The 14949-nt window shown below is 36.9% G+C and overlaps 1 protein-coding gene across 1 annotated transcript in view; it reads right to left on the bottom strand.

Annotated features, from left to right (window-relative positions):
* The window catches only part of MMS22L (MMS22 like, DNA repair protein), a gene marked incomplete at its 3' end in the record, with an annotated part of 92168 nt that overhangs the window by 75924 nt on the left and 1295 nt on the right, over positions 1–14949 (bottom strand). The window contains exons 2-7 of the mRNA XM_080614650.1: positions 12413–12538; positions 9199–9251; positions 6196–6283; positions 5922–6099; positions 4907–5000; positions 2928–3058 (exon numbers count right to left, since the gene is read on the bottom strand). Coding sequence (XP_080470776.1) covers positions 2928–3058; positions 4907–5000; positions 5922–6099; positions 6196–6283; positions 9199–9251; positions 12413–12538 — 670 coding nt within the window. The remainder of the gene's footprint in view (positions 1–2927; positions 3059–4906; positions 5001–5921; positions 6100–6195; positions 6284–9198; positions 9252–12412; positions 12539–14949) is intronic.

Below are 14949 nucleotides of genomic sequence, written 5' to 3'. Positions count from 1 at the left end.
AATGCAGAAAGAAAAGAGGCAAGAAAAGGCAGCTCATACTCAGTTTATCCCTAAACAATGAGAAGTCCAAGTCTGAATAATCAGCCCTTCTAAAGCACTTCTAATAGACACCTAGAGAGCGTAATTCATCTAACTCAGTGCAGGAGAAAGAACTGTTCCTATCCTTCCTTGACAAGACAAAGAACCTAGGGTGACTAGTTTAGACAGCTGACTCCTAGACACCCAGATCTGATGAGGTGAATCCTGAATTTTTATAACCTCATGCTCTTCCTGATCCATTCATGCACAGCTGTTCTCAAATCACACTGGAACTTAAAATAATTTCTGAATTTAGAAACCTAATGGTGCAAATTAAAAACAAAATCAAAATACACTGCCAGTGACAGCAGTAGTGTGTGAAAGTGACATTAAAGAAGTGCAAGTAAATGACTAAAAACCACACTCCCACAATTAGAAGAACAAGTATATCAGCAATAATTTCAAATCTGTATAATATTCTGTAAGTACACAGACTTTTTATTTATCATCCACGACTACTGTTTTCATACAGCTCCAAGTCAGGTTTAAATATAAAATAATTATAATATTGAATGTATTTATAAGTGACACATAATTAGTTTTCCTCTCTCTGTAAAGAACCTTTCTTAGCTATGAAATTGCCAGGGTGAACCCTGACAATTTATTTTACAACATCATGAAGGGAAGACTGAAATATTTAAAATAATTCTATTATTCACACTCCATATAGACTTTTAAGAGTTTTTCATGTGCCTATACCTCCTCATGCTTTTAGTTAAAGATCTGTTGTGAGAATCTGTCAAGCACCTGAATTAATCTTATGCAAACATTATCTTAAGAATAAACATCAGTGTTACCACTAGAGTCTATTGAAAAATTCATTATTTAAGTACTAACTGCCCACAACTGAAGCGCCTCAAAAATATTCTGGTTATAACTTATCACCAAAGAGCAAAACAGGTTCCTCAGAAAGGAGAAGTCTACTTATTAGAGATGCACTATAACACTGGGGCATTTTACAAAAGTATTAGGTAGATAGACTATCTTACAAGTGAGAGTTTTAGGCCTTTTACATGGAGTACCAGTTGTTGCAGCATCTAGGTTTCTTCATCTACTACTTGCATCTACTACTGTGGTCTTCTACAAGACAGCAAGATCTCTTCTGCAGGAGACATGCAGTATTCATCCAGGATAAAGACTGGCTAGTAGTATCAAAGTAAGACACTATACAGGCACTGGCTAGACTAAGGATCACTGAGACATTGTCTTCTTCAGAGATAGCCTGAATTCCTCTTGCAACGTCCCAGAGTTCAGTACCTTGGTAAGAATGCTTATAACTTCAAATTGAGTTACTTTTGGGAAAATAGAGCTCTGGTGCCAGATATATGCCTGCTGAAAATGAAAACAAGATATCCAAGAATACATATTTCTACATCAAATGTATCTCAGAGCACAATGGACTCAGTTACTGATACAAGTAATGCATCTTGATACCAAAGCTGCCCAAGAAACAGATCTGATAATATGAGTCTGGAGGATCAGCATTTATGTCCCTCCTTCTAAGGATACCCACATATGTTAAGAACTGCACTTCTGAATATTCTCAGCCAAAAGCTTAATGACATGTTTTAGTGATGAGCTGACACTGTCATCTATTATGGGTACCAGTTGTGCTCCTAAAAATTTTGAGAGACATTATTTCAACTACTTATTATAACAATGAATGCATACTAGAGGAGGCACCAGCTGAAGAGACGTTATCTAGCTCAAGCACAAGCTCTACTTCAGAAATTAATCTCAAACAGAACTAGATTGGTCTAAACGCAGGAAGAGCTGAAGAAAAAGTGGTGGCAAAACAATCTCTCTGCAACATGTCTCTGTGGAAGTAGAATGAATCTGCCATTTTAACATCCGACATTTCAAAGTCTCTCGTCAAGCATGATGGTCAAAAGATGCTATTTGAATTTTCTTTTTAAAAAATTACTCCCATCTATTTACCTTTTGATGGGGGAGAAGGTTGCAGTATTATCTAATAATTTAATAGATAAAAACTGATTTAAAAAAAAAGGTAACAGTTCTCTACAGATAGTTTAAAAGAATAGTGATGAAAAGTTGACACAGCTCTTCCTGCCCCACCCTCAAATAGTAATATGAAAGAAAGGAGACTCCATTTTCCATGTCTTTGTACTAGAAAAACATAAATTATACAGTGGTCAGGGCTACTTATTCTCAGAGTTCAGTCTTGTGCCCATCTAAAGCTGTTTTCATAATGATACAAAGATTAGGCAGCTTTTTTACTAGCTGCTATATAGAGCTATTATGACTTTCTAGCTTTGGAGTGCTCAAAACAAGTGAGAAAAACACTGTAGCTATAGAAAGAATGAAAAAGAAAAGAGAAGGACAAGTTTTCTCTTGACAAATGTAAAAGAGCTGCAACAGAAAGACGAGGTTGCAGAAACAGGAGCAGTGCAACAATAAACCGTAATATAACATTCTGTAAGTGTCCAGTTAGCTTACTGCCAGGATTATAGTTATTCTCTTTCTGTTCCTGTTGAGAGAGTTTGAAAAGATTTTTTTTTTTTTACATCTATAGCTGTAAACCTTTTAGACTGTGCCATGTTTGGCACTGAACCTGGAACACTGAACTTAGGCAATGTGGCACTCACTTCTGCTCTGTACACAGTGCATTTCAATATTACTCTCTCATTCAACTGCCAGATGGTCATGAATAAATATAACACAATTTGAGCTCCTAACAAATAACACTCTTTAAAACATTGAGATATAAAGCCATACATAACATTTAAAACCCAGCAGAAGTTATCTATGCATTGTTGCAATATCTCATTCGTATTATTCCTAATACAAGCATATAACTGCCCATTTCCTATATAAACAAAAAAAGTTACCTTCATATACTTGTTGATGGACAAGCTTATTAGATCAGATATGAGATTTCCACAGTGTGTTTCAAATAAACTGATACTGGTTAAATTCTCCCCCGTCACATTTATGAAATTGTTAGCATACACAACTTGTCCTAAAACACAAAAGAAAATTAGACCTATTTAGTCCTGGGTTTGGCTGTATGAATACAAGAAAGAAATGAATTTTTTTTCTATTCTACATATTTTAGAATTGGTTTGTTGAGCTGTATGTAATTGTAATTTACAAACTCATTTGGGAAAGTTCTTCCATTCTAAGTTCAAGCTAGTCCCTTCCTGACTACACTGAAGTCTGGTATTATTCTGGTTGACAGTAAAATAGTTTGGCACTTCACAGCCTTTTATTGGCACAGTTTTTGCAGTGGAATAAAGATTTATCTATCTGCAAGATCCTCTTTCTCACATGCCAGTGCGCATGTTCTGAAATCATGACATGTTTTGCAGATATGCAAGTTGATGACAAACAATTCTGGAGAGGTCTAACACTTTCCTATGGATGTGTTGATGTAAAAAGCTGGCATGAACATATTCCAACTTGAGCATTTGTAGGCATTATCACAGATAAAATGGTAAAATTAAAAGGCTGTAAGATCTCATCCCACTAGCTTTCAACAGTACAACTCCTTTCACATCAGTGGAACAGAAGATAAATAGAACTAAGCCTGTATTTTATTCATGGAAATGCAGGGTGAAGCCCTGAACCTACTATCCTGCCATTGGTCTTAGTAGTGTGAAGTTTCTGCTCAGTATACTTTACACAACAAGACAAGACTAATGCACTATTACTCAGAACTTGATCTAGAAATCAATATAGAATTCTGAACAACAGACTGCCTCCAACAGTTTTCCTATCCCTTCTCCAAAAGGCCCCTCAAAAGAAAAACAGGTTATCCCACAGCAGATTATACAAGAAACATAGAATTTTAGAACAACAGCCAACCCACACATCATCCATTAGCACAGATATGCATAAACAGAGAAGATGCTTTAATCTGAGCAAGGCTGTGTTGTGACAGCACTCAGAGCAGGCAGAAACTAACCCAAGAGTTCAGATTCAGTACCAGTTACCTAGGCTAAACATACAGTGCACTCTTTCTAGACCTCAACATTACTCCAACTGTTGCAATTCCTATATGGAACTTATGTTGATAATTTATTATAACGGGGAAGGGGGACTGTTTGTAGTGACACAATGATTATAAAAGAAAATACATTTTTGTGATTTATTTTGCTAGCATGGGCATGCTTCACAGAGCAGAGTTCTCCTCTGTATTTTAGCAGTTCTTCAGCAAACTGAACTACTTTGAAGATGGGTTCTTCAGTTGTATTGCATTCTATGACCTTTTCTATCTAGCTTCTATGAACAGCTTACTCTTATCAATCTTTTTGCTCTTTTGAAGGCTTTTTAGGGAAAAAAAAAAAAAAAGAAAAAAGGGAAATGCCTTGGCTCTTTTTCTTGATGCATTTTTACAAGCTCCTCTGACTAAAGCAACATTCTTCTTTTGCCCAGTATTTTCTTAATGTCTCATATGGTTAACAATACAAATTCTCTCTTCTGAGATTCTTTGTTCTGGTCCATGCTCAGACACTTTTCCTACATTGTTTTCATAAAACTGTTGTTTACTGTTAGCATTCTGAGTCTCTGCAAAGGCATTTTTCTATGTGACGTCAAAAATGTACTATTAAATATTATGTTGTAAGCATCAGTTGAGGGCAAACTTCATCATCTTGGTTAAGAACAAATTCCTAAATAACATTTAATTTCATCTTCGTTACATGAAGATTCACGAAGAACCTGCCCTCACTGTATTTGAGTTTACCGCATCAAATATAGCTATGCTTAAAAACTACCAAAAGTAGTAAATGAGTCTGGATAAATTAAGATGAGAAATATAGGTAAGTCATATGTACAAGAAGTAGTAGAAAAAAATCTGCATACTTACTCATCATTTTTTCATCTAGTACATGAAGAACTTCCAATAGTATCCAATAAATATCCAAGTAGAGATGTAGTAAATGCCACGATGGGGGAAAGAGCTGTGATTAGAATAGACGCATTTATTTATTTTTCAGATTTCTTTAGCAAATTCTGGATACTCTACTGAGACACACAAAGATGGGCATGCATTATGCCTGCAGTGAACATTATCGTTATGTATGATCAAATACATTGTAATATGCAAACATGCTACTCAGTTAATGAAAAGAAAAAACCCAAACAAAACCACAAAACCTTCATTACAACTAATTCTATCTGTAGAGGATATTCGTGAAGTCTTGAATCTGATCTAAGGTATAATTTAAACACAGTGTCTTAATACAAGCTTGACAGACTAAAGTACCCTTAGTCATCCTTTCCTTTTCAGAGAAGTATTAGGTAGTACATAAAATGCTAAAGTGTGTGTTTTAGTAATTCCAAAATTTCAATATTCTCTTCCTTACAGTTTACTTGAAATTACTATTTCTTTCATCAGTTCAACAGTGGCCCTACTGACAAGCTAAACAAACAGGAACATTCAAAATGGTGCCTCTCAGCAGATACTCCCCTCCAGATACTAGTTTATATAACCTAAGACTAAAGCCCCTTTTTTCTTTCTAAAGATTTGAAAGCATTAGTTATTATATGTATGCACAAATCTTATTGGTGTATACTTTACTAGCGTTTAATGTTGCAGTACCTGCTTCCATGTCTGCACTTTTCTTCTTTATATACCCCATCTTTTCCTATTTTGAATCAAGATTTCAGAATGTAGGTTTTAAAAAGTGCCCCTTCCCCTGGGAAACTCAGAAATTTTAACTATTAGTAAGGACAAAACAGAGGAATTTTCTAAACATGCAATATAAAGTGTAACTTAAATTTCAGCCTGAAGAAACATGAAATGTTATTCAGCCAAAATTTAGCAAGTTGAATATGTACTGTTACACAAAAAATAATTTTAAATTATAAAAGACATTAACCTTTGCCTGATGTTGAATAGTAAATGCTGCCAAGACACTACTAGGAAGCTCACAAAGGTGACCAATGTGCATGGTCAAAGCATGAAGCTCTTCCACCAGTGTTGATGGTAACTGCGCTTCTAGCTCTTCATATGGATGGAGCATTCCATCATTTTCCTCTTTAGGGGGTTCCAGATACCTGAACACACATATACAGACATACAATCAGAAAACGAGTAAGAAGCAGCCACACAAAGTTCAGTAGATAAGTTAGTAAATTGTGTGCAAAACTCACCTGAAGATGAAAACTTTCACATAATTCAAAAACTCAGTACATTGATGCCTGATGCTCTCTGCTTCAGAGTGCAAGTTCGCAGCTTGACCTGAAGTAAAAGAGATTGACAGGTTAAAGCAGATGTGTCCACACTATGACTCACATAACATACGCATTCTCCACACTAAGCAAACCAAACCACTGGAAAGCCACCCTATTCTGAGGACAACCTGGGAGGTAGCTGGTGGCGAACACCCACTTCTCAACATCATCTTGCCAGAGGGATCCATATTTCATCTTATTATCTCAGGCACATATCCAGATACAGAGAGAAAAGAAGGCATCCAGTCCCTCAGGAAAGGAGGCAGAGGCAAGCAGTAAGCGCTGGAAGAAATCATTCAACCCTACCACCCTGCTCTCTGTCCGCTTCCAAGACACCTTCAGAAAAGGTAGGCGTGAAACAATTTCTCAGCATTCTTTTCTCTTGGGGAACTTAAGCAGATAGACTTATTTGGAAACAAGCTTTGTAACTTCTCTTCTTAAGAAGCAACGCATTGCTGCACAGTCCCTTAAATGGTGTAATGCCAAGAGCCATCCATTCACAGTCCTGTAGTCCTGCCTTTCACCTGCAGCTCTGTATCCTTTCAGCTAGTTACTGCAGCTACGTGTCTCCCTTCCCTCTCTGAAGCTGTTGTTCTTATGATGTTACCTTCCTTATCTTGCACCTGCAAGCTCAAACACCATTACTACAGCAGAGATTCATTGGAAGCTACCGCCACTGGTGTGAGAATCACTCATAACTCCCACACTTTGCCATGTAGCTTTCAGCTTACGTTAGAGAAAAATGAAGCTTGGTGCATAACAAAGCAGATAGAGTAATTTAAATACCCACTAACTACTTCCCAATAATGTATATATGCAAATGCTTAGCAACTAGTCAGCCTGTAACACTTCTGATGCCAATCACTGGAGCAGCCTAACTGGGAACAGCAAATAAGGAGTTTGAGCAGGCCCCCAAGTGAAAGTGTATCACACTAGAAGAGATGGGTGGCAAAAACTCTTTGCCACCTGCTGCACTGGACTGCATGTCCATGGAAGGGCAGCTGTCTTTGCTCCTCTCCCCAGCTCACCACTGGGGAGTCTTTCTCTTTCCTTTATTGGTCTCTCTGTTCCCTTTATTTCCCTCCCATGCCCTCCAGGTAACCTTGAAGCTAACCTAAGCCACTTGTTACAGACCCCACAAAGTTTTCTGCATGTAAGCCTATCTCAACATCTTTCAAGCAACAACACTCACTGACAGAAGCAAATCAACTGGTACGAGTACCATGACATTCCAGTGCAAAGCCTACCCTCAACTATATCAGAAGCCATAGGATCTGCCATGGTAATGAACCATAGGCTTAAAGACTCAAATCACTGTTCTAAATGAATTATTTATACATATTACTGCTGCTTTGTAGCAGTAAACAAAAAAAAAAAATTATCTTAAGTTCTCAGAAGATCTGTTTAAGCAAAATTTTATATTATTCTACTACAAAATCTTTCATAAAGTGTCATAAATCACTGAACAATGAAATAAGCGGAACAAACCAGCAACACTAGAATGTTAAGAACAGATCAGGCATTTTCAAAACCAGACAAAACAACACAGAGCATAAGAAAAGATTTTATATGGTTTTCACATTACACAGTTCTTAGTGCCAAGACTCCAAAACTCATTCAGACTGATAGGGAATGAAATTAAATGTACAATATTGATATCTGTATAAACATATATGCACGACAAAGATATACTGAGGGGTAACCTGAGGGCTTTAACAGTGGCAATAGCACATTTATCTACAACATCAGTAATACCTAACATCACACTGCCTGCTGTATAAAGGGGGAATTGAGTCTCAGATGTATCAGTGACTTGCTCTAAGCCACAAAAAAGCCTGGTGCAAAACATAAAATCTAACAGTTATTTATTTTAGCAGCTTATGTGACAAGAGGAAGATCAGGATACAGACAAGAGAACCAAGCAGATGCTTAAATTGAAGGGGAAAAGGACTACAGAAGAGTTTCTTGGTGTCCAGCCACTAAAAAAAAAAAAGTTCAACTGTAATTTAAAATAAGGTTATTTCCACTTATGTATTAAACATCAGCAAAATTAGACTTTCAAGATACAGTCAACAGAATCATATGACAGAAGCCGGATGATAAATTCATATTGATGATTTACATGGCAGAGCATGCCAATATCAAACCAAAATAATAACAATGCATAAAACTATTCACTCCTACTCCTAGAATACTAGCAGTATATCTCAAACAATAAGAAGATACCATAGTCAGTTTATTTCTGAGTAATTACTGAACTTCTCAACTTGCTAAGTAATTCAGCCCTCAAACTTACAATAAGCCCAAGGCTGCAATAATCCTTCACAAACATACTACTTCTCGTGCCTTAGTATTTAATTGAAATAAAGTGTTTTGTAGCAATCCCATTTTATCAATCCTGCTGCAAAGATAAATTAAGTTTGAAAGTAACTTTAAACTAAACAAATATTACTAACTTGTTTAAATGTAAGCCAAGAGAAAACTAGAAGTCTCAACCCACTATCTTTGTAAATAAAATAGTTACTGGGAGTTTTGATGCAACTTTCCATTTTTATAAATGAGTTAACAGTTTTGCCAAATTCTACCTTAGGGATGACATCTCAGCTCAAGTCAAATTAATGCCAAATCCACCAGTGAGCTCAGAAGGGTCAGTACTGTCCTGTGCACCTACTATACAGGCAGATTTGGTTCCAAACTGACTCTCAACATTTTCCCTATCTATTTTCACACTACCTTACATCACTTGGTTGCCTATATTTGTACCTTTACTGCAAGTTTGTGCTGGTTATATGCTGTTCTGTGGCACAGTCCATGAGCCCTTGGTAAAGACAGAAAGCACAAGTGTGATCTGCAATAATATATTTCAGTAATGAAAAGATAGTGATACCTAACCCAATGTCAAATTAAATGTGTTAAACTTACCAAAATCAGAAGAACTCGTTTGTACTAATTCTTCCAGCGTGTATATCTGCTGCCTAATTAAAGGAATACAGAAGTTTATCGTATTTATATAAAGAAAAGTTATTTAACTACATTCTAGTAAGGTCTAAATAGAACAGAGAGAGGTGAGAGGTGTTTCTTGCTTTGTATTTCTGAATAATCTTACAGAAATGTACCTTAGGAAAGAGTATTAGTAGAAGGCAACAGACACGTACAAGTGTGAAGTGATGGCAATAGAATTTTTGCTTGTTTTTAAAACATTAATTACAGTTACAACAGATATAAACCTAGTTAAATATTGGGGGAAGAAAAAAAAAACCCACACACAAAATCCCTGAAAGCCATTGCCCATAGGTGACCTTTCCACAAGCATAACTCAACTTTGTATTTGACCACAGAATAAACCTCAAAGTTAGCCCTCATGCATACACTCAGAATACACTAAATTAGTTCACTGTGAATGAGCACTAGTAAATTCTGTCAGCAGATTTTCCTGCTTAGGCTGCTCTGCTGCTTAACTTGAGCATAAAAGATAAACCAGCAAATTATAGTAAAGGAGAGTGTCTCTAGAAAAATTAAAACTCAGTTGAGTTTTGAAGAAGAAGGAAAGCACTTTTAAAGAAGCTGCTAACTGACACTGCAAATGAAAATTAAAAATAGCTGTAACATAGGTAAGTACTCAGCCATGTTCTGCAACAGTTATTTTCAAGTGGTCTTCAAGTACAATCTCCACAGAGATAACCTGGTACTAAACCAAACACATGAAAAGCGCAACTGTGCAAGACAGACTTTTGAAAGAAAATGCTGCATAAATTGAGGAAGAAGCTCTCTGCCTCGTTTCTTATGCAGTCAAAGCAGCAACTACTGAAGGATACTTGGATCCAACCCACATCAAATGTTCTTACTGAAAAAAAAAAAAAAAAATCCAAACACAAAAAAAAGATCCCCAAACCAAAACCCCCAAAACCAACACTCCAAAACAAACCAAAAAACCAGAAAATTCCCCCAAGGATCCAAAACCCCAGCTTGTAATTTGGCAGGTACATATTAGAATTATCTCCCTTAGCTTTTCCCTCCTGGGATAAAATCATGTCAGCTACCCAAGATTACTTTCAGCCGTTTAGTTGGGCTGTGGGGTTTTATTTGCTCGGCTTGTTTTGAAATCAAAGCTGAATTTCAAGTATTTTAACCATGTAGAAAGGAAGGACATCTAAAGCAGGAGGGCTGTTAAGGCTGAAGGTTAGAGAGACAGTGTCAGAAAGGAGCCAGAAGAGATTAAAAAAAAAAAAAAGGAAAAAGAAATACCCTCCACTGAATGAACAAAAGGCAGAATACAGTGGGCTGATAAAATACAACCACAAACTGGGCATGCCAAGCATAACAAAGATATCATCAGTTAAATAAGTCATTTTAATTTCAATCTGCATTTGTACCTCAAAGATCGATCCTCACAGCTGTTAATCATTAAATAATTTGGTTTGCAAATAAATATTCAGACAGTTCATTAATCAAAGATCTTTATTAATCAAAGATATATTGTCTTAATATACCTACTTAAATGGCTATATAGGTCTTACCCATTTTGACTCACACATCATCAATTACATAAAAACCCCACAATTAAGATTTTTTTTATTGCGCAATTAATGTTTTTAACTTGCTGTTCTACCGTATAATATCGTCATTAATTAAAATATTTTAAAATACTAAATAGCCACATTTAATATTTACAGACACATTAAAAAATACTAGGTTTCTGTAAGCATGTATTTAAACATAGTTCAGTTTATGAAGTACAGATGATATCTATTTTCAGCCACCTTGCTCTCAAGAATAATTACAAATTGTACTTCTTCCATATGAATTTCTACAATGGAAAAAGGAGTTTCCCTACTTTTAGTTGTCAACTGGTCTTTAAACAAAAGTGTTCCATTTCATGACTGAACAAATGAACTGAAAGAGAGAATATCTTTGCAGAGGGACTTGTCACACCAAAAGACAGTTTAGCAAGCAAACTCTCATACACAAGAGTTAGCTGAAATCCATTACTGCTACCAGTTCAGTGGGTTTTAAAACATGTATAGCTTGAATAACTTAAATATCACAATAAAAATATTATGCCTTATGTTCATCTCTATTACAATTACAGAGCGGTTGATATTACAAGCGAAAAAATGTATCAATTTAGTTCAACAGATCAACCACATTGCTGTGTAACTGCCTAGTGATTTCATGTTAATAAACAGATCAGACTAAATGCTGAAAGAGATACAGTGCTTCTTTTAACTAACTTATCCTCCTATCTCCTTCATCATCAGATTATTTTCTAAAAATCACAGTGAAGTCAAAGCATACGTAGAACAAGCAAAGCTAAATAAAACTGGGTTTGATATACTTCCTGCCATCTATGCCATGGTGTTTCAGTAAGTCAGACCCTATTAGTAATGTTTCACATCATGCCCTTGGTCATACCCAAAAGAGACAGAAGTACACACTACAATCAAAGGAATGATAGAATATACCATGCATTTGTGGAATCATACAAAAGCTCCGCTCCCATCCACTCTCTGTATGTGTTGTACATCCTGAGGATTATCAGTAGCAAAGAGGATTATCGGTGATCTGTGTATTTGCACTGACCAGATTAAACATCTACACTGAATTAGTCAAACACTGAGTAACTGTATCTGAAGAGATTGCTGAAGCTATCCTAATCCAAACAATTGAAGGAAATGCTGCAATCAGCATTTACACTGTTTGATTTTTAACCTCCGCTTTTCTTTACACACACAAAAAAAGGACTCAAAATCTTCAAAAGACAACTTCAATTATACGGGTAGCACAATCTCATTCAAGGAAATCTTATATAGTGTATTCATATATTCTTAAGCTAGAACCTTCTAAATTAATCACAACACTGTTGTAATAACTATACTTACCGATTTTTATCTACTGATGGCTAAGATATGCACCACACTGATTAAAAATCTGTGGAAAAATTTACTCCATTCCATAATTCCGTCTGTGTCTTATCCATCACTTACTGGAGCGTTAGACAAACAGCATAATCTTTCTGGATGCTTTACATAGCCCACGGTCTTTTACAATTTTACTATAGGAAACTTGAAAAGTTTGCTACATCCTTATGGCAAATATAATTACAGAAGTGAATTAATTATAAAATACACTATCATACCTAAGTAATCCAAAGAGAAGTCCACAGGATTCAACTAATGCCATTTCAGTAACCCACTGAAAGCCAAACAATTCTACTACATCATCTTCATAATCATTTGGAGAAGGATCTAGTCTCAGCAAAACCCTGTAAAATAGAGCAAACAATATTCATATTGCTCAGTAATAAGACCACAGAATACAACATCTACAGCTGTCTTACGTACCACTGATGTTTTAACAATATATCAGCAGCACCTATACTTTAGATAGGAAGGAATAGCAGTGCTCTCAAAAGACTATTACACCTTTTACATCAAAACGTTACACAGCACATAAAATATGACACCACCTAGTTTCAAGAGCATAAAACCATAATATAGTCACAGGGCAAAATATATTTCAGAAACAAATAAAAATTAACAAGCTACCACCTTGAATCATCTTCATCCTTGCAAGGAGGCTGAGACATAACATACAGGCTGCCCTTAACAGAAGAGGCTGCTACATTAGATAGCACGTTCCACTCTACAGTTATGTTAGGAATCTGTCTTTGTGTACACTACAAAGAATCATAGAATAATTAAGGTTGGAAAGGACCTTAAAATCATCCAGTTCTAATCCCCCTGCCATGGGCAGGGACACCTCACACTAAACCATGTCACTCAAGGCTCTGGCAACCTGGCCTTGAACACAGGGATGGAGCATTCACAGCCTCCCTGGGCAACCCATTCCAGCGCCTCACCACCCTCACAGTAAAGAACTTCTTCCTTATATCCAATCAAAACTTCCCCTGTTTAAGTTTTAACCTATTACCCCTTGTCCTATCACTACAGTCCCTAATGAAGAGTCCCTCTCCAGCATCCTTGTAGGCCCCCTTTTAGACCCCTATTAGGTCTCCACGCAGCCTTCTCTTCTCCAGGCTGAACAGCCCCAACTTTCTCAGTGTCTTCATACAGGAAGTACTCCAGCCCTCTGATCATCCTCGTGGCCCTCCTCTGGACTTGTTCCAACAGTTCCATGTCCTTTTTATGTTGAGGACACCAGAACTGCACACAATACTCCAAGTGAGGTCTCACGAGAGCAGAGTAGAGGGGCAGGATCACCTCCTTCGACCTGCTGGTCATGCTCCTCTTGATGCAGCCCAGGATACTGTTTGCACACTGAAGCTGGCTCATGTTCATTTTCTCATTGACCAACACCCCCACCTCCTTCTCTGCAGGGCTGCTCTGAATCTCTTCTCTGCCCAACCTGTAGCTGTGCCTGGGATTGCTCTGACCCACGTGTAGGCCCTTGCACTTGGCATGGTTAAACTTCATCAGGTTGGCATCAGCCCAAGCGTGTCAAGGTCCCTCTGGATGGCATCCCTTCCCTCCAGCGTATCAACCGAACCACACAGCTTGGTGTCATTGGCAAACTTGCTGAGGGCGCACTCAATCCCACTGTCCATGTCACCGACAAAGATGTTGAACAAGAGCGGTCCCAACACCGATGCCTGAGGGACATCACTTGTTACTGGTCTCCAGCTGGACATTGAGCCATTGATCACAACACTTTGCGTGTGGCCATCCGGCCAGTTCTTTGTCCACCGAGTGGTCCATCTATCAAATTGATGTCTCTCCAATTTAGAGAGAATTTGGAGACATGCCTGATAATGCTAGAATATACAATTACTCCTTTATATACATTTAATAACATTTATACAGAACATGTTGATAAAAGCATTATTAATAAAAGCACACTTCTAAGCAGGTGAATTGAGGAGAGTCACAAAATGCAACTTCGTTATTCTAACAAACTAACACTAGATCATGACTACCTTTTGCTCTGGCTAAGAAAAAGATAAAGAAAAAAAGAATTACCACTTTACTCAAAGTGGAGAAAAACAAACATCTGTATAGACTGTTAAAACAGAACTGTGTAAATATAAAAATATTTCATTATTGTGCTTTCAAAAAAAAAAAAAACCAAACAAGAAAATCACAGCAGCTGCATAGTAAGATCAACAAAGGCATCAAAGCAAATTATTTCAGAATTTTCCCACTACCCTTCATTAAGTACTTGAGCATGTTTGAAGAGGAAATCACTAATATGCAAGAAATATTTCTATTTTTAAAAATAATAACAACAAAAAATGTACTGGGCAAGCACTTGGTTTTCCTTACATTATAAACCAAATTCATATTCTTCTTGAACTACACACTATTACCAATTCAGTTCTCAAGAGGCAAAACCAGCATCTGCTGAATAATTGGCTCAATCTCCCATAACACCTGTAGCTCACTTGGTAACTGCCTAAACATTAGTCTGTGTTGAAGCTTTTAGCAATTACATCCAGTTACTCCTGTTCTAGATAATGAAGATAGAGGAGTCCCTCACGTGCAGGCTTATCCAAATTACAATTCAAGCAGGCAAGGTGAATAAACAACAGGAGAACAGTATTATCATGACTGCAGTGACCTGGGAAACCTGTTTACATACAGGCTCCTGACTACTCACTCAGTACTCAAATTATTTCTGTTATGAAATGCCTGATGTTCATGCAGACACAGGCTCTCT

This window comes from Psittacula echo, assembly GCF_963264785.1.
Source record: "Psittacula echo genome assembly, chromosome: 4".
Classification (NCBI taxonomy): Eukaryota; Metazoa; Chordata; class Aves; order Psittaciformes; family Psittacidae; genus Psittacula; species Psittacula echo.
Note: the sequence above shows the minus strand (reverse complement) of the source record. Positions and strands in the feature narration are given on the sequence as shown.